The 21517-nt window shown below is 45.7% G+C and overlaps 1 protein-coding gene across 1 annotated transcript in view; it reads right to left on the reverse strand.

The window, feature by feature from the left end:
* The window catches only part of crocc2 (ciliary rootlet coiled-coil, rootletin family member 2), a 182783-nt gene extending 164078 nt beyond the window's left edge, over nt 1-18705 (reverse strand). Inside the window, exons 1-3 of the mRNA XM_036983156.2 lie at nt 18526-18705; nt 17763-17979; nt 16176-16285 (exon numbers count right to left, since the gene is read on the reverse strand). Of these exons, the coding sequence (XP_036839051.2) occupies nt 16176-16285; nt 17763-17979; nt 18526-18585 (387 nt within the window). The 5' untranslated portion in view covers nt 18586-18705. The remainder of the gene's footprint in view (nt 1-16175; nt 16286-17762; nt 17980-18525) is intronic.
* Between the last annotated feature and the right edge of the window lie 2812 nt (nt 18706-21517).

The raw sequence follows: 21517 nt of genomic DNA on the forward strand, positions 1-21517 counted from the left end.
TAAAAGTAGTGCACTATATAGGGAATAGGGTTCCATAGGGCTCTGGTCTAAAAGTAGTGCACTATATAGGGAATAGGGTTCCATAGGGCTCTGGTCTAAAAGTAGTGCACTATATAGAGAATAGGGTTCCATAGGGTTCTGGTCTAAAAAGTAGTGCACTATATAGAGAATAGGGTTGCATAGGGCTCTGGTCTAAAAGTAGTGCACTATATAGGGAATAGGGTTCCATAGGGCTCTGGTCTAAAAGTAGTGCACTATATAGGGAATAGGGTTCCATAGGGCTCTGGTCTAAAAGTAGTGCACTATATAGAGAATAGGGTTCCATAGGGCTCTGGTCTAAAAGTAGTGCACTATATAGAGAATAGGGTTCCATAGGGCTCTGGTCTAAAAGTAGTGCACTATATAGGGAATAGGGTTCCATAGGGCTCTGGTCTAAAAGTAGTGCACTATATAGAGAATAGGGTTCCATAGGGCTCTGGTCTAAAAGTAGTGCACTATACGAGGAATAGGGTTCCATAGGGCTCTGGTCTAAAAAGTAGTGCACTATATAGGGAAAAGGGTTCTATAGGGCTCTGGTCTAAAGGAGTGCACTATATAGAGAATAGGGTTCCATAGGGCTCTGGTCTAAAAGTAGTGCACTATATAGAGAATAGGGTTCCATAGGGCTCTGGTCTAAAAGTAGTGCACTATATAGGGAATAGGGTTCCATAGGGCTCTGGTCTAAAAGTAGTGCACTATATAGAGAATAGGGTTCCATAGGGCTCTGGTCTAAAAGTAGTGCACTATATAGGGAATAGGGTTCCATAGGGCTCTGGTCTAAAAGTAGTGCACTATATAGGGAATAGGGTTCCATAGGGCTCTGGTCTAAAAGTAGTGCACTATATAGGGAATAGGGTTCCATAGGGCTCTGGTCTAAAAGTAGTGCACTATACGAGGAATAGGGTTCCATAGGGCTCTGGTCTAAAGTAGTGCACTATATAGGGAATAGGGCTCTGGTCTAAAGTAGTGCACTATATAGGGAATAGGGCTCTGGTCTAAAGTAGTGCACTACATAGGGAATAGGGCTCTGGTCTAAAGTAGTGCACTATATAGGGAATAGGGAGCCATTTGTTACGTACTCACAGGATGACTGGCAGGCCGCATTAATCAAAGACAGTTGAGGACATAGTGTTTGACATGGGCCACAAAAGGTATGATAAATTAGGTGGATCACATGATGCAGTGATATGCGATCCTTCAGGACATGCAGGAGTAAGAAACAAGTGTTGAGGCAAAGACTGTGTTCCAAATGCACCCCCCCCCCCCCATTCCCTATGGGGCCTTTGGTCAACAGTAGTGCACTATATAGGGAATAGGATGCAACTTGGGATGCACTTTTGCTCTGTGTGCTCTGCGTGCTGCATACCACAGTCAGTTAGGCCGGTATTTTGCTCCAGGACATTGATTAGCACACAGCATTAACATCAGAGGCTACTGCCAAACGATCACGCTACGTAGGAAAAACACAGTCTGACAGGGAGAGGGGAGAAGAGGAGAAGAGAATAGGGGAGAGGAGAGGAGAGGAGAAGAATAGAGAGGAGAGGAGAATAGAGGAGAATAGAGGAGAGGAGAGGAGAGGAGAGGAGAGGAGAGGAGAGGAGAGGAGAGGAGAGGAGAGGAGAGGAGAGGGATAAGCAGCTGGCAGAAAGGGCCTGTTGCTGCTGGTGAATAATGTACTTGACTCCTCAGGAATCAAATCAAATCCAAATCAAATCCACTTGTATTGGTCACATACACATGGTTAGCAGATGTTAATGCGAGTGTAGTGAAATGCTTGTGCTTCTAGTTCCGACAGTGCAGTAATATCTAACAAGTAATCTAACAATTCCCCAACAACTACCTAATACACACAAATCTAAAGGGATGGAATGAGAATATGTACATATAAATATATGGATGAGCGATGACCGAGCGGCATCGGCAAGATGCAGTAGATGGTATAAAATACAATATATACATATGAGATGAGTAACGTAAGATATGTACACATCATTAAAGTGACTAGTTATCCCATTTATTAAAGTGGCCAATGATTTCAAGTCTGTATGTAGACAGCAGCCTCCCTGTGTTTAGTGACAACACAGCTCTTAGCTCCCTCTGTAGATGTCATCAATATAACATCACATGGCATAGTAATTATCTGGTGGGGATTTATATAGCTCTTAGCCCCCTCTGTAGATGTCTCCTGGACAACATTTGTTTGTTTTACTTCTAAATTACTTTAACTTTATTTTAATTTTATTAACACTTTGTTCTAGCTAGCTATTTGTGTCAGTTGCTATCAAGTAAACACAATGATATAGTATTGCATTATTATAGTACTACTATTATAATATTGTATTATACCTGTGTGTATTATATATTTGGCTCCTGAGTGGCGCAGCAGTCTAAGGCACTGCATCTCAGTGCTTGAGGCGTCACTACAGACCCTGGTTTGAATCTAGGCTGTATCAAAAACGGCCGTGATTGGGAGTCCCGTAGGGCGGAGCACAATTGGCCCAGCGTCTTCCAGATTTGGCTGGGATTGGTCGCCATTGTAAATAAGAATTTGTTCTTTAACTGACTTGCCTAGTTAAATGAAGGTACAATTCAGTTATTTTATATTTATCAATGATTTAGTTTAACAGTCTGATGGCCTTGAGATAGAAGCTGTTTTTCAGTCTCTCGGTCCCAGCTTTGACGCACCTGCACTGACCTCACCTTCTGGATGATAGCGGGGTGAACAGGCAGTGGCTCGGGTAGTTGTTGTATTTGATCTTTATGGCCTTCCTGTGACATCGGGTGCTGTAGGTGTCTTGGATGGCAGGTAGTTTCCCCCCGGTGATGCGTTGTGCAGAGCGCACCACCCTCTGGAGAGCCCTGCGGCTGTGGGTTGTGCAGTTGCCGTACCAGGCAGTGATACAGCCCGACAGGATGCTCTCAATTGCTCATCTGTAACATTTTGTGACGGTTTTAGGTGACAAGCCACATTTCTTCAGCCTCCTGAGGTTGAAGAGGTGCTGTTACGTCTTCTTCACCACACTGTCTGTGTGGGTGGACCAATTCAGTTTGTCCGTGATGTGTACGCCGAGGAACATAAAACTTACTACCCTCTCCACTACTGTCCCGTCGATGTGGATAGGGGGGTGCTCCCTCTGCTGTTTCCTGAAGTCCACGATAATCTCCTTTGTTTTCTTCATGTTGAGTGAGAGGTTGTTTTCCTGACACCACACTCTGAGTGCCCTCACCTGCACCCTGTAGGCTGTCTCGTCGTTGTTGGTAATCAAGCCTACTACTGTTGTGTCGTCTGTAAACTTGATGATTGAGTTGAAGGTGCATGGCCACGTAGTCATAGGTGAACAGGGAGTACAGGAGGGGGCTAAGCATGCACCCTTGTGGGGCCCCAGTGTTGACGATCAGCAAAGTGGAGATGTTGTATCCTACGTTCACCACCTGGGGGCGGCCCGTCAGGAAGTCCAGGATCCAATTGCACAGGGCGGGGTTGAGACCCAGGGCCTCGAGCTTAATGTTGAGCTTGGAGGGTACTATGGTGTTGAATGCTGAGCTATTGTCAATAAACAGCATTTTTACATACAGTAGGTGTTCCTCTTGTCCAGATGGGTTAGGGCAGCGTGTGATGGTGATTACATCATCTGTGGACCTATTGGGGCGGTAAGCAAATTGAAGTGGGTCTAAGAGGGGAGTAGGGTGGACAAGTAGGGTGGAGGTGATATGATCCTTACCTAGACTCTCAAAGCACTTCATCATGACAGAAGTGAGTGCTACGGGGCGAGACTCATTTAGTTCAGTTACCTTTGTCTTCTTGGGGACAGGTGGCCATCTTGAAGCAATGGTGGCCATCTTGAAGCATGTGGGGACAGCAGACTGGGATAAGGAGAGATTGAATATGTCCGGTAACATTCCAGCCAGCAGGTCTGCGCAAGCTCTGAGGACGCGGCTGGGGATGCCGTCTGGGACGGCAGCCTTACGAGGGTCAACACGTTTAAATGTCTTAATCACGCCGGCCACGGAGAAGGAGCCCACAGTCCTTGGGAGCGTTGGTGGCACTGTGTTATCCACAAAGCGGGAGAAGAAGGTGTTTAGTTTGTCCGGAAGCAAGACGTCGGTGTCCGTGACGTGGCTGGTTTTCCCTTTATAGTCCGTGATTGTCTGTAGAACCTGCCACATACGTCTCGTGTCTGAGCTGTTGAATTGCGACTCCACTTTGTCTCTGTACTGACGTTTCGCTTGTTTGTTTGCCTTGCGGAGCGATTAACTACACTGTTTGTATTCGGCCATATACCCAGTAACCTTTCCATGGTTAAATGTGGTGGTTCACGCATTAAGTTTTGCGCGAATGCTGCCATCTATCCACGGTTTCTGGTCAGGATAGGTTTTAATAGTCGCAGTAGGTACATCATCTCCTATACACTCCCTTATAAACTCACTCACTGAATCAGCGTATATGTCAATATTATTCCCAGAGGCTACCTGGAACGTGTCCCAGCCCGTGTATTCAAAAGCGTGGATTACGATTGGTCAGATCAGCGTTGAATAGCACGGGTACATCCTGTTTGAGTTTCTGCCAAGAGGAAGAGAAGAACAAAATGGAGTCGTGGTCCGAAAAAAAGGAGGGGAGGGCCTTGTAAGCGTCACGGAAGTTAGAGTAGCAGTGATCCAGTGTTTTTCCAGCGTGACTACAGTCAATGTGCTGATAGAACATTTTTGTATTATTAAATTAAATTCTCAAATTTGATTTGTTAAAATCCAACAATAAAAACTAAACAAACAAAAAAGGAGCATCATGATGTTTCCCGTTTGCATAACGTCCAGTGAAGTTCCTTGAAGGCCATAACGTCCAGTGAAATTCCTTGAAGGCCATAACGTCCAGTGAAGTTCCTTGAAGGCCATAACGTCCAGTGAAGTTCCTTGAAGGCCATAACGTCCAGTGAAGTTCCTTGAAGGCCATAACGTCCAGTGAAGTTCCTTGAAGGCCATAACGTCCAGTGAAATTCCTTGAAGGCCATAACGTCCAGTGAAGTTCCTTGAAGGCCATAACGTCCAGTGAAGTTCCTTGAAGGCCATAACGTCCAGTGAAGTTCCTTGAAGGCCATAACGTCCAGTGAAGTTCCTTGAAGGCCATAACGTCCAGTGAAATTCCTTGAAGGCCATAACGTCCAGTGAAGTTCCTTGAAGGCCATAACGTCCAGTGAAGTTCCTTGAAGGCCATAACGTCCAGTGAAGTTCCTTGAAGGCCATAACGTCCAGTGAAATTCCTTGAAGGCCATAACGTCCAGTGAAGTTCCTTGAAGGCCATAACGTCCAGTGAAGTTCCTTGAAGGCCATAACGTCCAGTGAAGTTCCTTGAAGGCCATAACATCCAGTGAAGTTCCTTGAAGGCCATAACGTCCAGTGAAGTTCCTTGAAGGCCATAACGTCCAGTGAAGTTCCTTGAAGGCCATAACGTCCAGTGAAGTTCCTTGAAGGCCATAACGTCCAGTGAAGTTCCTTGAAGGCCATAACGTCCAGTGAAGTTCCTTGAAGGCCATAACGTCCAGTGAAGTTCCTTGAAGGCCATAACGTCCAGTGAAGTTCCTTGAAGGCCATAACGTCCAGTGAAGTTCCTTGAAGGCCATAACGTCCAGTGAAGTTCCTTGAAGGCCATAACGTCCAGTGAAGTTCCTTGAAGGCCATAACGTCCAGTGAAGTTCCTTGAAGGCCATAACGTCCAGTGAAGTTCCTTGAAGGCCATAACGTCCAGTGAAGTTCCTCGTGGTATGACCTTTATGACCTTTGTCAAACGTTTTCATTTTGCATGACTGCAGTGAATTGCAGGGTGAGGCCCGTCTGTCTGTGTCTCTCCATCATTACTTTTCAATGGCCATTCAATTCTCTCTCTCTCTCTCTCTCTCTCAATTCAATTCAAGGGCTTTATTGGCATGAGTAACATGTGTTAACATTGCCAAAGCAAGTGAGGTAGACAACATACAAAGTGAATATATAAAGTGAAAAACAACAAAAATTAACAGTAAACATTACACATACAGAGGTTTCAAAACAGTAAAGACATTACAAATGTCATATTATATATATATATACAGTGTTTTAACAATGTACAAATGGTTAAAGGACACAAGATAAAATAAATACGCATAAATATGGGTTGTATTTACAATGGTGTGTGTTCTTCAATGGTTGCCCTTTCCTCGTGGCAACAGGTCTCTCTCTCTCTCTCTCTCTCTCTCTCTCTCTCTCTAAATTAAGGGCTTTATTGGCATGGGAAACATTTGAAAATATTGCCAAAGCAAGTAAACTAGATAATAAACAAAATTGAAATAAACAACAACAATGAACAGTAAACAAAAGTTCAAAAAAAGAATAAAGACATATTTATCATATAAATAAACATAAATATGGGTTGTATTTAAAATGGTGTTTGTTCTTCACTGGTTGCCCTTTTCTCGTGGCAACAGGTCACAAATCTTGCTGCTGTGATGTCACCTTGTGGTATTTCACCCAGTAGATATGGGAGTTTATCAAAATCGTGTTTGTTTTCATATTCTTTGTGGATCTGTGTAATCCGAGGGAAATATGTGTCTCCAATATGGTCATACATTGGGCAGGAGGTTAGGAAGTACAGCTCAGTTTCTCAGTTTCCACCTCATTTTGTGGGCAGTGAGCACATAGCCTGTCTTCTTGAGAGCCAGGTCTGCTTACGGCGGCCTTTCTCAATAGCAAGGCTATGCTCACTGAGTCTGTACATAGTCAAAGCTTTCCTTAATTTTGAGTCAGTCACAGAGGTCAGGTTTTCTGCCACTGTGTACTCTCTGTTTAGGGCCAAATAGCATTCTAGTTTGTTCTGTTTTTTTGTTAATTCTTTCCAATGTGTCAAGTAATTATCTTTTTGTTTTCTCATGATTTGGTTGGGTCTAATTGTGTTGCTGTCCTGGGGCTCTGTAGGGCCTGTTTGTGTATGTGAACAGAGCCCCAGGATCAGCTTTCTTAGGGGACTCTTCTCCAGGTTCATCTCTCTGTAGGTGATGGCTTTGTTATGGAAGGTTTGGGAATCGCTTCCTTTTAGGTGGTTGTAGAATTTAACGGCTCTTTTCTGGATTTTGATAATTAGTGGGTATTGGCCTAATGTAACGGTCGTCGTATGAAGGAGAAGAGGAGGACCAATGCGCAGTGCGGTAAGTGTCCATATTTAATAGAACGAACTGAACACGACAAAATACAAAAATAACACAGTGAAATAACAAACCGAAACACACACAGAAAATAATTGCCCACGAAACACAATAGAAAACCGGCTACCTAAATATGGTTATAAAATCAAGGGACAACGATTGACTGCTGCCTCTGATTGAGAACCATACCAGGCCTAACACAGAAATAGCAAATCATGGAAAAACTAACATAGATAACCCACCCAACTCACACCCTGACCACACTAAAACTAACATAGACAACCCACCCAACTCACACAATGACCATACTAAAACTAACATAGATAACCCACCCAACTCACACAATGACCATACTAAAACTAACATAGATAACCCACCCAACTCACACCCTGACCACACTAAAACTAACATAGACAACCCACCCAACTCACACAATGACCATACTAAAACTAACATAGACAACCCACCCAACTCACACAATGACCATACTAAAACTAACATAGATAACCCACCCAACTCACACCCTGACCATACTAAAACAAAGACATAACAAAAGAACTAAGGTCAGAACGTCACACCTAATTCTGTTCTGGGTCTAATTGTGTTGCTGTCCTTGTAAACAGAGCCCCAGGGCCAGCTTGCATAGGAGACTCTTCTACAGGTTCATCTCTTTGTAGGCGATGGCTTTGTGATGAAGGTTTGGGAATCGTTTCCTGGATTTTGATCATTAGCGGCTATCGGCCTAATTCTGCTCTACGTGCATTATTTGGTGTTTTATGTTGTACACTGGGGATATTTTTGCAGAATTCTGCATGCAGAGTCTCAATTTGGTATTTGTCCCATTTTGTGAATTCTTGGCTGGTGAGCAGACCCCAGACCTCACAACCATAAAGGGCAATGGGTTCTATAACTGATTCAAGTATTTTTGGCCAGATCCTAATTGGTATGTCAAATTTTATGTTCCTTTTGATGGCATAAAAGGCCCTTCTTGCCTTGTATCTCAGCTCGTTCCCAGCTTAGTGGAAGTTACCTGTGGCGCTGATGTTTAGGCCAAGGTAGGCATAGTTTGTGTGCTCTAACGGTGTCTAGATGGAATTTGTATTTGCGGTCCTGGCGACTGGACCTTTTTTTTTTGGAACACAATAATTAACTCTCTCTGTCTCAGTCTCTCTGGCTTTTCACACCTTCCAAATATCTCCCAAATAAATAAATAACTATTCTATTTGTCAGCCAAACTAATTAAATTGTATTTCTCAAATACGTTCCAGCAGTGTTCATCAGAGTAGAGCAGCAGAAAGAGAGTAGTGTTACCACAAACGACCGCTTTGTACCACGCTGAAAAATCGGCTTTTTCTTCCAGGGACTCCAGGGACCTTCTAATTTCCCCCCAAAACAGCAGCACCTAGGTGGGGTGGGGGTGGGGACGCTGGCCCCAGTCGGAGCGCACAGGGGGTCTAACTCTGACTGGACAGACCACAAGGAAAGCCTTCATGGATCTTTACTCTTACAGCACGCTGACACACACACACACACACACACACACACACACACACAGAAAATACACAATGACTCTGTTGATTCGTAAACACAGTATTTTCCACGTTTCAAATAAGGATGGAAAATATTTAAAACACAGATTTGCAGAAGTTATCACAGGTGCAGAAAAATGCTTGTGTTTCTAGCTCCAACAGTGCAGTAGTATCTAACTAAATGCTTGTGTATCTAGCTCCAACAGTGCAGTAATATCTAACTAAATGCTTGTGTTTCTAGCTCCAACAGTGCAGTAATATCTAACTAAATGCTTGTGTTCCTAGCTCCAACAGTGCAGTAGTATCTAACTAAATGCTTGTGTTTCTAGCTCCAACAGTGCAGTAATATCTAACTAAATGCTTGTGTTCCTAGCTCCAACAGTGCAGTAGTATCTAACTAAATGCTTGTGTTTCTAGCTCCAACAGTGCAGTAATATCTAACTAAATGCTTGTGTTTCTAGCTCCAACAGTGCAGTAATATCTAACTAAATGCTTGTGTTCCTAGCTCCAACAGTGCAGTAGTATCTAACTAAATACTTGTGTTCCTAGCTCCAACAGGGCAGTAGTATCTAACTAAATGCTTGTGTATCTAGCTCCAACAGGGCAGTAGTATCTAACTAAATGCTTGTGTTTGGTACAGGTACCTCCACCACACTCCCCCCTCTCTCCCTGGCCTGTCTCCTCCTGTCTGGTACAGGTACCACCGCCACACTCCCCCATCTCTCCCTGGCCTGTCTCCCCCTGTCTGGTACAGGTACCACCGCCACACTCTCCCCTCTCTCCCTGGCCTGTCTCCCCCTGTCTGGTACAGGTACCCCACCACACTCCCCCCTCTCTCCCTGGCCTGTCTCCCCCTGTCTGGTACAGGTACCCCCGCCACACTCCCCCCTCTCTGTTCACCGTCTGCCCTAGTCTGTCTCCCCCTGTCTGGTACAGGTACCACCGCCACACTCCCCCATCTCTCCCTGGCCTGTCTCCCCCTGTCTGGTACAGGTACCTCCACCACACTCACCTCTCTCTCCCTGGTCTGTCTCCCCCTGTCTGGTACAGGTACCTCCACCACACTCACCTCATTCTCCCTGGTCTGTCTCCTCCTGTCTGGTACAGGTACCTCCACCACACACTCCCCCCTCTCTCCCTGGCCTGTCTCCCCCTGTCTGGTACAGGTACTCCACCACACTCCCCCCTCTCTCCCTGGTCTGTCTCCCCCTGTCTGGTACAGGTACCTCCACCACACACTCCCCCCTCTCTCCCTGGCCTGTCTCCCCCTGTCTGGTACAGGTACCTCCACCACACTCCCCCCTCTCTCCCTGGTCTGTCTCCCCCTGTCTGGTACAGGTACCTCCACCACACACTCCCCCCTCTCTCCCTGGCCTGTCTCCCCCTGTCTGGTACAGGTACTCCACCACACTCCCCCCTCTCTCCCTGGTCTGTCTCCCCCTGTCTGGTACAGGTACCCCCACCACACTCCCCCCTCTCTCCCTGGCCTGTCTCCCCCTGTCTGGTACAGGTACTCCACCACACTCCCCCCTCTCTCCCTGGTCTGTCTCCCCCTGTCTGGTACAGGTACCTCCACCACACACTCCCCCCTCTCTCCCTGGCCTGTCTCCCCCTGTCTGGTACAGGTACCTCCACCACACTCCCCCCTCTCTCCCTGGTCTGTCTCCCCCTGTCTGGTACAGGTACCTCCACCACACACTCCCCCCTCTCTCCCTGGCCTGTCTCCCCCTGTCTGGTACAGGTACCTCCACCACACTCCCCCCTCTCTCCCTGGCCTGTCTCCTCCTGTCTGGTACAGGTACCTCCACCACACACTCCCCCCTCTCTCCCTGGCCTGTCTCCTCCTGTCTGGTACAGGTACCTCCACCACACACTCCCCCCTCTCTCCCTAGCCTGTCTCCTCCTGTCTGGTACAGGTACCTCCACCACACTCCCCCCTCTCTCCCTGGCCTGTCTCCTCCTGTCTGGTACAGGTACCTCCACCACACACTTCGCCCTCTCTCCCTGGCCTGTCTCCTCCTGTCTGGTACAGGTACCTCCACCACACACTCCCCCCTCTCTCCCTGGCCTGTCTCCCCCTGTCTGGTACAGGTACCTCCACCACACTCCCCCCTCTCTCCCTGGCCTGTCTCCTCCTGTCTGGTACAGGTACCTCCACCACACACTCCCCCCTCTCTCCCTGGCCTGTCTCCCCCTGTCTGGTACAGGTACCTCCACCACACTCCCCCCTCTCTCCCTGGCCTGTCTCCTCCTGTCTGGTACAGGTACCTCCACCACACACTCCCCCCTCTCTCCCTGGCCTGTCTCCCCCTGTCTGGTACAGGTACCTCCACCACACTCCCCCCTCTCTCCCTGGCCTGTCTCCTCCTGTCTGGTACAGGTACCTCCACCACACACTCCCCCCTCTCTCCCTGGCCTGTCTCCTCCTGTCTGGTACAGGTACCTCCACCACACACTCCCCCCTCTCTCCCTGGCCTGTCTCCCCCTGTCTGGTACAGGTACCTCCACCACACACTCCCCCATCTCTCCCTGGCCTGTCTCCCCCTGTCTGGTACAGGTACCTCCACCACACACTTCGCCCTCTCTCCCTGGTCTGTCTCCTCCTGTCTGGTACAGGTACCTCCACCACACTCCCCCCTCTCTCCCTGGCCTGTCTCCCCCTGTCTGGTACAGGTACCTCCACCACACACTTCGCCCTCTCTCCCTGGTCTGTCTCCTCCTGTCTGGTACAGGTACCTCCACCACACACTTCGCCCACTCTCCCTGGTCTGTCTCCCCCTGTCTGGTACAGGTACCCCCACCACACTCCCCCCTCTCTCCCTGGCCTGTCTCCCCCTGTCTGGTACAGGTACCTCCACCACACACTCCCCCCTCTCTCCCTGGCCTGTCTCCCCCTGTCTGGTACAGGTACCTCCACCACACACTCCCCCCTCTCTCCCTGGCCTGTCTCCCCCTGTCTGGTACAGGTACCTCCACCACACTCCCCCCTCTCTCCCTGGTCTGTCTCCCCCTGTCTGGTACAGGTACCCCCACCACACTCCCCCCTCTCTCCCTGGCCTGTCTCCTCCTGTCTGGTACAGGTACCTCCACCACACTCCCCCCTCTCTCCCTGGCCTGTCTCCTCCTGTCTGGTACAGGTACCTCCACCACACACTCCCCCCTCTCTCCCTGGTCTGTCTCCCCCTGTCTGGTACAGGTACCTCCACCACACACTCCCCCCTCTCTCCCTGGTCTGTCTCCCCCTGTCTGGTACAGGTACCCCCACCACACTCCCCCCTCTCTCCCTGGCCTGTCTCCCCCTGTCTGGTACAGGTACCTCCACCACACACTTCGCCCTCTCTCCCTGGTCTGTCTCCTCCTGTCTGGTACAGGTACCTCCACCACACACTTCGCCCTCTCTCCCTGGTCTGTCTCCCCCTGTCTGGTACAGGTACCCCCACCACACTCCCCCCTCTCTCCCTGGCCTGTCTCCCCCTGTCTGGTACAGGTACCTCCACCACACACTCCCCCCTCTCTCCCTGGCCTGTCTCCCCCTGTCTGGTACAGGTACCTCCACCACACACTCCCCCCTCTCTCCCTGGCCTGTCTCCCCCTGTCTGGTACAGGTACCTCCACCACACTCCCCCCTCTCTCCCTGGTCTGTCTCCCCCTGTCTGGTACAGGTACCCCCACCACACTCCCCCCTCTCTCCCTGGCCTGTCTCCTCCTGTCTGGTACAGGTACCTCCACCACACTCCCCCCTCTCTCCCTGGTCTGTCTCCCCCTGTCTGGTACAGGTACCCCCACCACACTCCCCCCTCTCTCCCTGGCCTGTCTCCCCCTGTCTGGTACAGGTACCCCCGCCACACTCACCCCTCTCTCCCTGGTCTGTCTCCTCCTGTCTGGTACAGGTACCCCCACCACACTCACCCCTCTCTCCCTGGCCTGTCTCCCCCTGTCTGGTACAGGTACCCCCACCACACTCCCCCCTCTCTCCCTGGCCTGTCTCCCCCTGTCTGGTACAGGTACCCCCACCACACTCCCCCCTCTCTCCCTGGTCTTTCTCCTCCTGTCTGGTACAGGTACCTCCACCACACACTCCCCCCTCTCTCCCAAGATTTCGCTCATCTCCACCACACACGCACATACTCACACAGCGCGGACTCTGATCTGAATTTTAGGTCGGCTAATTAACTTGTAAAGCTTATTATGTGCGCTTACTCAAAAACGCTTTCATTGTATTTCTTCTTGTGCTTTATGCTATTTGCCTCTGGCTCATCTACTGTTGCCCCAAATTCTGATTTGAGCTCAGATTTCTGCTTGTTAACTTGTTGAATCTGGCACTATTTTCATATTTGGAAAAATAACGTTCCCAAAGTAAACGGGATATTTTGTCAGGACAAGATGCTAGAATATGTATATAATTGACAGCTTAGGATAGAAAACACTCTACAGTTTCCAAAACTGTAAAAAATATTGTCTGTGAGTATAACAGAACTGATATTGCAGGCGAAAGCCTGAGAAAAGGATCCAATCAGGAAGGGACTCTTATTTAGAAAGCGCTGCGTTCCTATTGAGCAGTGAATGAGATATCAACCGAATTCCTTTTTCTATGGCTTCCCTAATGTGTCTAGTGTGACAATACATAGTTTCAGGCTTTTATTTCGAAAAAATGAGCCTGAACGTCAACATTGCGTCAGTGGTCAGCTGAAGTCTCTCAGAGTGTTTGGTGCGTAAAGGACAAATGCGGCCATTGTTTCTCTCTTTCCTACTAAGAAGCCACCAGTCCCGGTTGATATATTATCGAATTATTCGTACTATTATCGATTTATGTCCGTTGCGTTATGCTAATTAGTGTCAGTTGATGACAACGCTCCCGGATCCGGGATGGGTAGTTACAAGAGTTAACACTGATTTCTAATCTTGTAAAAGCCTGGGGTTTCTGCTTGTTAACACTGATTTCTGCTCTCATCCATTCATATGCAGATGATACAGTCTTATACTCAGCTGGCCCCTCCCCGGATTTTGTGTTAAACGCTCTACAACAAAGCTTTCTTAGTGTTCAACAAGCTTTCTCTGCCCTAAACCTTGTTCTGAACACCTCCAAAACAAAGGTCATGTGGTTTGGTAAGAAGAATGACCCTCTCCCCACAGGTGTGATTACTACTTCTGAGGGTTTAGAGCTTAAAGTTGACACCTTGGGAGTATGGCTAGACGGTACACTGTCCTTCTCCAAGCACATATCCAAGTTGCAGGCTAAGGTTAAATCTACACTTGGTTTCCTCTATCGTAATCGCTCCTCTTTCACCCCAGCTGGCAAACTAACCCTGATTCAGATGACCATGCTAGATTAGGGAGACGTAATTTATAGATCGGCAGGTAAGGGTGCTCTCAAGCGGCTAGATGTTCTTTACCATTCGGCCGCCAATGCTCCTTATAGGAAACATCACTGCACTCTATACTCCTCTGTAAACTCTGAGAGCCAGTTTCATCATAACGCTTGATGGTTTTTGCACTTGAAGAAACATTCAATTTTCCGTGTTATATTGACTTTCACGTCTTAAAGTGATGATGATGATGGACATTTCTCTTTGCTTTTTCTTGTCATAATTTGGACTTCGTCTTTTTTTTGTACATCACCCCTACCTTGTCACAACACAACTGATGGGCTGAAGCGCATTAAGAAGGAAAGAAATTCCACTAATTAACTTTTAGCAAGGCACACCTGTTAATTGAAATGCATTCCAGGAGACTACCTCGTGAAGCTGGTTGAGAGAATTGCCAAGAGTGTGCAAAGCTGTCATCAAGGCAAAGGGTGGCTACTTTGAAGAATCTCAAATATAAAATACATTATCATTTGATAAAAAACTTTTTGGGTTACTACATGATCCCATATGTGTTATTTCAAAGTTCTGATGTCTTCACTATTATTCTACAATGTAGAAAATAGTTTTAAAAAAAATAAGAAAAACCCTTGAATGAAAAAGTGTGTCCCAAATTAATTAATTTATTGGCCTATTTATTGCCTTACTTCATTTGCACACACTGTATACAGATGTTTCTATTGTGTTATTGACTGTACGTTTGTTTATGTGTAACTCTGTGTTGTTGTTTTTGTCGCACTGCTTTGCCTTATCTTGGCCAGGTCGCAGTTGTAAATGAGAACTTATTCTCAACTGGCCTACCTGGTTAAATAAAGGTGAAATAAAGGTGAAATAAAACACAGAGAAACAGCCCTTCCCTGAAAACAGTAGAGTAGTTAGTAATCGTGAATGGGATGCCATGCAGTCCTCACTAGTGCACTGAAGTTATTCAGGCCTGGCGCTCCACCGAAACCGCAACAAGTATGGTCGGTATGTAGCTCATAGATATAAAAGGACAGAGAAAGACTGTGATTCTAGTTCTAGACAGACAGATGATGTGGGGAGATCAACACACTCCTAAATAACACATGGAATAATGTCCGTTGTTCACCATCTTATTTCCACTATTGTGTAGTTCAGACAGAATCATCATTAGTCCTATTTGAAAATGTCTGCACCAGAACTGACTGGAGCAGAACTGACTGGAGCAGAACTCACTGGAGCAGAACTCACTGGAGCAGAACTGACTAGAGCAGAACTGTCTGGAGCAGAACTGTCTGGAGCAGAACTGTCTGGATCAGAACTGACTAGAGCAGAACTGACTGGAGCAGAACTGACTAGAGCAGAACTGACTGGATCAGAACTGACTAGAGCAGAACTGACTGGAGCAGAACTGACTAGAGCAGAACTGACTGGATCAGAACTGACTAGAGCAGAACTGACTGGATCAGAACTGACTAGAGCAGAACTGACTGGAGCAGAACTGACTAGAGCAGAACTGACTGGATCAGAACTGACTGGATCAGAACTGACTAGAGCAGAACTGACTGGAGCAGAACTGACTAGAGCAGAACTGACTGGATCAGAACTGACTAGAACAGAACTGACTGGATCAGAACTGACTAGAGCAGAACTGACTGGATCAGAACTGACTAGAGCAGAACTGACTGGAGCAGAACTGACTAGAGCAGAACTGACTGGATCAGAACTGACTGGATCAGAACTGTCTGGAGCAGAACTGTCTGGAGCAGAACTGTCTGGATCAGAACTGACTAGAGCAGAACTGACTGGAGCAGAACTGACTAGAGCAGAACTGACTGGATCAGAACTGACTAGAGCAGAACTGACTGGAGCAGAACTGACTAGAGCAGAACTGACTGGATCAGAACTGACTGGATCAGAACTGACTGGAGCAGAACTCACTGGAGCAGAACTCACTGGAGCAGAACTGACTGGAGAAGAACTCACTGGAGCAGAACTGACTGGACCAGAACTTGTAGCCTACCCTGTTTGTGAGCGCGATCTGTTCAGTGATGATGCTCTGGTTCCTACCCTGTCTGTGAGCATGATCTGTTCAGTGATGATGCTCTGGTTCCTACCCTGTCTGTGAGCTGGGTCTGTTTTTCCAGTAGCTGGTCCCGGTCCATCCTGGTCTGAGAGAGCTGCTCCTTCAGTACGCTGTTCTCTTCCTGAAGACTGATGTCATCATCTGAGGGTAAAGAGCATACAGGTATAAACATTAAGAACACCTTCCTGATATTGAGTTGCATTCAATCAGGGTGTGGACTCTATAAAGTGTCGAAAGCTTTCCACAGGGATGCTGGCTCATGTTGACTCCAATGCTTCACATAGTTGTGTCAAAATGGCAGAATGTCCTTTGGGTGTTGGACCATTCTTGATACGCAAGGGAAACTGTTGAGTGTGAAAAACCCAGCAGCGTTGCAGTTCTTGAACCACAAACCGGTGCCCCTGTCACCTACTACCATACCCCGTTCAAAGGCACGTAAATCTTTTGTCTTGCCCATTCATCCTCTGAATGGAACACAGACACAATCCATGTCTCAATTGTCTCAAAGCTTAAAAATGAGTATTTAACCGGTCTCCTCCCCTTCATCTACACTGACTGAAGTGGATTTAACAGGTGACATCAATGAGGGATCATAGCTTTCACCTGAATTCACCTGAATTCACCTGGCCAGTGTATGTCAATAGAGGTAGATATCAGCATGTTGATGATAGAGGTAGATATCAGTATGTTGATGATAGAGGTAGATATCAGTATGTTGATGATAGAGGTAGATATCAGTATGTTGATGATAGAGGTAGATATCAGTATGTTGATGATAGAGGTAGATATCAGTATGTTGATGATAGAGGTAGATATCAGTATGTTGATGATAGATGTAGATATCAGTATGTTGATGAAAGAGGTAGATATCAGTATGTTGATGATAGATGTAGATATCAGTATGTTGATGATAGATGTAGATATCAGTATGTTGATGATAGAGGTAGATATCAGTATGTTGATGATAGAGGTAGATATCAGTATGTTGATGATAGAGGTAGATATCAGTATGTTGATGATAGATGTAGATATCAGTATGTTGATGATAGAGGTAGATATCAGTATGTTGATGATAGAGGTAGATATCAGTAGGTTGATGATAGAGGTAGATATCAGTATGTTGATGATAGAGGTAGATATCAGTATGTTGATGATAGAGGTAGATATCAGTATGTTGATGATAGAGGTAGATATCAGTATGTTGATGATAGAGGTAGATATCAGTAGGTTGATGATAGAGGTAGATATCAGTATGTTGATGATAGAGGTAGATATCAGTATGTTGATGATAGAGGTAGATATCAATATGTTGATGATAGAGGTAGATATCAGTAGGTTGATGATAGAGGTAGATATCAGTATGTTGATGATAGAGGTAGATATCAGTAGGTTGATGATAGAGCTAGATATCGCTCTACACATATAGAGGTAGATATCAGTATGTTGATGATACAGGTAGATATCAATATGTTGATGATAGAGGTAGATATCAGTATGTTGATGATAGAGGTAGATATCAGTAGGTTGATGATAAGAGGTAGATATCAGTATGATCAGATATGTTCTATACATTATGTTCCATGAGCTGTGACCTGAGAAAGGTGTGGCCTTGGTCTACCTGCAGGGTTAGGGTCAGCCAGGTTCCTGGTGAGGATCTGTCTGATGCGGGAGGAGACAGGTGTTGCTGTAGAGCAGGCGGAGCCTGAGATGGGCGAGGCGGCGAGTTTGTCAGCAGCAGATTCCTGTCCATCTCCTCTTGGTGTCAGAGACAGGTTACTCTCCTCTACCCTGCTGCTTCTGTCAGGGAGACTAGAGAGTAGAGACTCCTCCAGCTTCTACACACACACACACACACACACACACACACACACACCACCCAATAGTTACTCTGTGTGTGTGTGTGTGTGTGTCTGTCTGTCTGTCTGTCTGTCTGTCTGTCTGTCTGTCTGTCTGTCTGTCTGTCTGTCTGTGTGCTGCTGTCAGGGTGGAGCAGAGACTCTTTCTACAGCCATTGCCTCACACCACCATCCCACCATCAACCAGTAATTACTGTATTGGATAATTAGCATGCAATGGTTACTAGGGAAATAGCCCTACTGTACACTGAAGCATTTTTAATGTGGGAGGAAACCCCACTGCCTAGGGAGACGAACCAAATATTAGGCAGATTAATATTTTTGTGTTTAGAGATTGTGATATACATAGGGTAACATTTAATGCGACTAAATGCAGTCTTGCAGAGTGAGAATGCAGCATCGAAATGTTTGTAGTTCTCTGTTTTCATTAGTTAACAACAAGTGCTTGGCTTTCTTCTATTTGCAAAACTATCCTAAATGCACAATTTGAGCTCATGTTCAAACTCAGGCTACTGTTGCACAAACCTGAATCACAGCTTCCAGTCCAGGTGATGTTGGTTCGCGTTGGTCTCCTTGAGAACTCATTGAAACAAACTGATAGGAACTTCTACACTGTGTCAGAAAAGAGAGGATTTAGCTACAATCCACAAAACACACCTGCAAAGGAAACCTGGTCAAAGAAAAAAAACGAAAAACAATTTGAAAAAGCATTGCTTTAAAACCAAAGTAAGTCGCTGTAACGCATAAACTAAGTGGCATACTATTTTTTTATTTAACTGAATCTAAGCATTCTACGACGAATAACGATTTCCTAACTTTTGCTAAGTCACCTTAAAAACGTATTAAAGAACTTGCAGAGACAACAGAGTGCGAGCTGGCGAGGCAAATCTCAGCAGAGGTTGCCGGGGTAACCGGACGCTCCCGGGACGTTTCCATAGCGAGAGGGACGCGGTGAGTTCGATGGGTACAGGGCTACTTTGTAGCCTCGCTTTGATACAAATTGGTTAATGATCAAATAGTTTGCTGTAGCGGGAGGAAACATACTTTCTGCGGGATATATCATATTTGAAGATCTCCGTGGCAGATCAATAGTGTTCTAACCAATGATTTATATTATACACCAAGTATAAATAGTGGTATACATCATTGGTTCTAATTGCCCAAATCTAATGATACATTTTATAATGGGGTAAAAACGGGTTGAATCACGCAGTGGTGTAATGGTGCCTGGCGAAGTGGATATACTAAACATTTCTCCCAGCTGAAGGAAAGGCGCCCTTTGTGAAAACTTCTGACAAAACAGTGACGTACACTCTGAATGACTGAAAATGAGGAATCCCATATTGGTCTTTCACAGTCAGGCCAACCCAAGCTGTACTGTGCAAATAGACTAATAGTAGGTCTATTATTGAAATAGGTCATTGAGGCTGTGTCAACTGAGTCAGAAATTCACAGATTTCTGATTTGTTCCATTTTCTCTCTCAAAGTTTAAAAAAACTAAATAAAATGTGGATTTTCTTTTTATACAGCACCAGTCAAAAGTTTGGACACACCTACTCATTCAAGGGTTTTTCTTTATTTTTTACTATTTTCTACATTGTAGAATAATACCGAAGACATCAAACCAATGAAATAACACATGTGGAATTGTGTACTAACCAATAATAAGTGTTTAACAAATGAAAATGTATTTTATATTTGAGATTCTTTTAAAGTAGTCACCCTTTGCCTTGATGACAGCTTTGCACACTCTTGGCATTCTCTCAACCAGCTTCATGAGGTAGTCACCTGGAATGCATTTCAATTAACAGCTGTGCTTTACCTGTGAACAAAAATATATTGTTCAAAACAGGCTTATTGCTCCGCCCCTCGGGGACTGCCAGCAGCAGCTCCGCCCCTACGGGCCCATGGGCCGTGTGGTCGTTGCTTGGGTTGTTTTGCCAGCTATTTGCTATGAGAGTGGAACTGCTAGCATAAAATTATAACAGCACAATGTAAATGGACTGTCCTGAGTCACTCAAATGTGTGTTCAGTCAGAACTTCTAGATCTGCTCTCTCAGGTACAGCAAAAAAAAAAATAGCAAAAAATTAAATTGAAATTAATTTGTGAATAAACAATCAGAACGGTCATGGCAGCCTGATAAACCAGACATTTACATCCAACAAGAGTAGAAGGACAGAGGGATAGACTAGATGTTTCTCATGGTGGATCTGGTGGCTCACTGGTGTTCACCAGGGTCTAACATCATGTGACAGGGTCTAACATCATGTGACAGGGTCTAACATCATGTGACAGGGTCTAAAACGTAATGAAACCCGGGGCGTATCACAAAGCATGATCAAATTAATTCAGCCAATCAGCGGTCGCCCCCTGGTTTTAAAAATCAACGTTTTTTATTTATTTAATTGTCTAGTAGCCATTATTTTTATATTATTTTATCACTTATTTATTATAGTTATTGCATCTTTTGATCTTCTCTCTTTGATTCTTTCAACAACAAAAAAACAAACATTTAACAGATATTTCCATTTCTGTCCATGAAACCGCACATTTTGGAGCATTTGTGCATAGGCCCACTGACATTGCTGCTCTCAAAATGGGAAGAAATACTAGTTGATCTAGATTTTAAGCTAAACATTCTGGTCTGTTCCATTAGTACACCTCCACTACACTAATCTAGTTTGACATGTATCGTGGGGATTAAGAAGTGATTAAGAGGTGAGTGTATGCCCACAACAACAACAACAACAACAACAACAACAACAACAACAACAACAACAACAACAACAGCAACAACAACAAAAAGTGGGTATACGGCTGTTGGTGCCGTTTAAGATTAGGGAGGGTGATTTTACATTTTTTAATGAGCATGGCCTTATTTCTATTATAGCATATTGGGTGTCATTCATATTCCATTCACCCAGTTCAATGTAACATTGATAGGTTTAGGCTACTACATGATACTACAATCTTCCCTATGCTCATCACGAGGTTACTACAACCTAGCCTACGAATGAAAGTTTACAACGTAGGTGCACACAGGTTGAGGTAATTTAGTGTAATCAACCTGACAGACATTGACACATGCACTAACGCCTTGAACACTCTTGCCTGCATCTAGTCGATCTGGGGGTGTATTCATTAGTCCAAATAGTTGCAAACAAAAGTTTCTACTGGACGAATTCAGGTATGTTTATCACCGTTTTGTTGCGTTTGCTTCTGTTTAAGAAATGTTTTTCAACATAATTGACGGAACGAATACATCCCCTGATCACCCGCGCACACAGTTCACTTTCATAGCAGCCACATAACAGGATGACACCTTTACTCATTCTTATTCCTCATTGCATCTACGTTCTCTCCTCCTCTCACCTTTTCTCTCCACTTATGGACTTCAGTGCACAACACTGTCAGCTGTCTAAGACCAGGGCGAAAAAACATTTACAAGCAAAGAAATTGTACCATAACCGCTAACCACTACCCACAGCCTACATCATTGTCACCATATTAGCTAAC

This window comes from Oncorhynchus mykiss, chromosome 1 (assembly GCF_057628025.1).
Source record: "Oncorhynchus mykiss isolate SJ-2025 chromosome 1, ASM5762802v1, whole genome shotgun sequence".
Classification (NCBI taxonomy): Eukaryota; Metazoa; Chordata; class Actinopteri; order Salmoniformes; family Salmonidae; genus Oncorhynchus; species Oncorhynchus mykiss.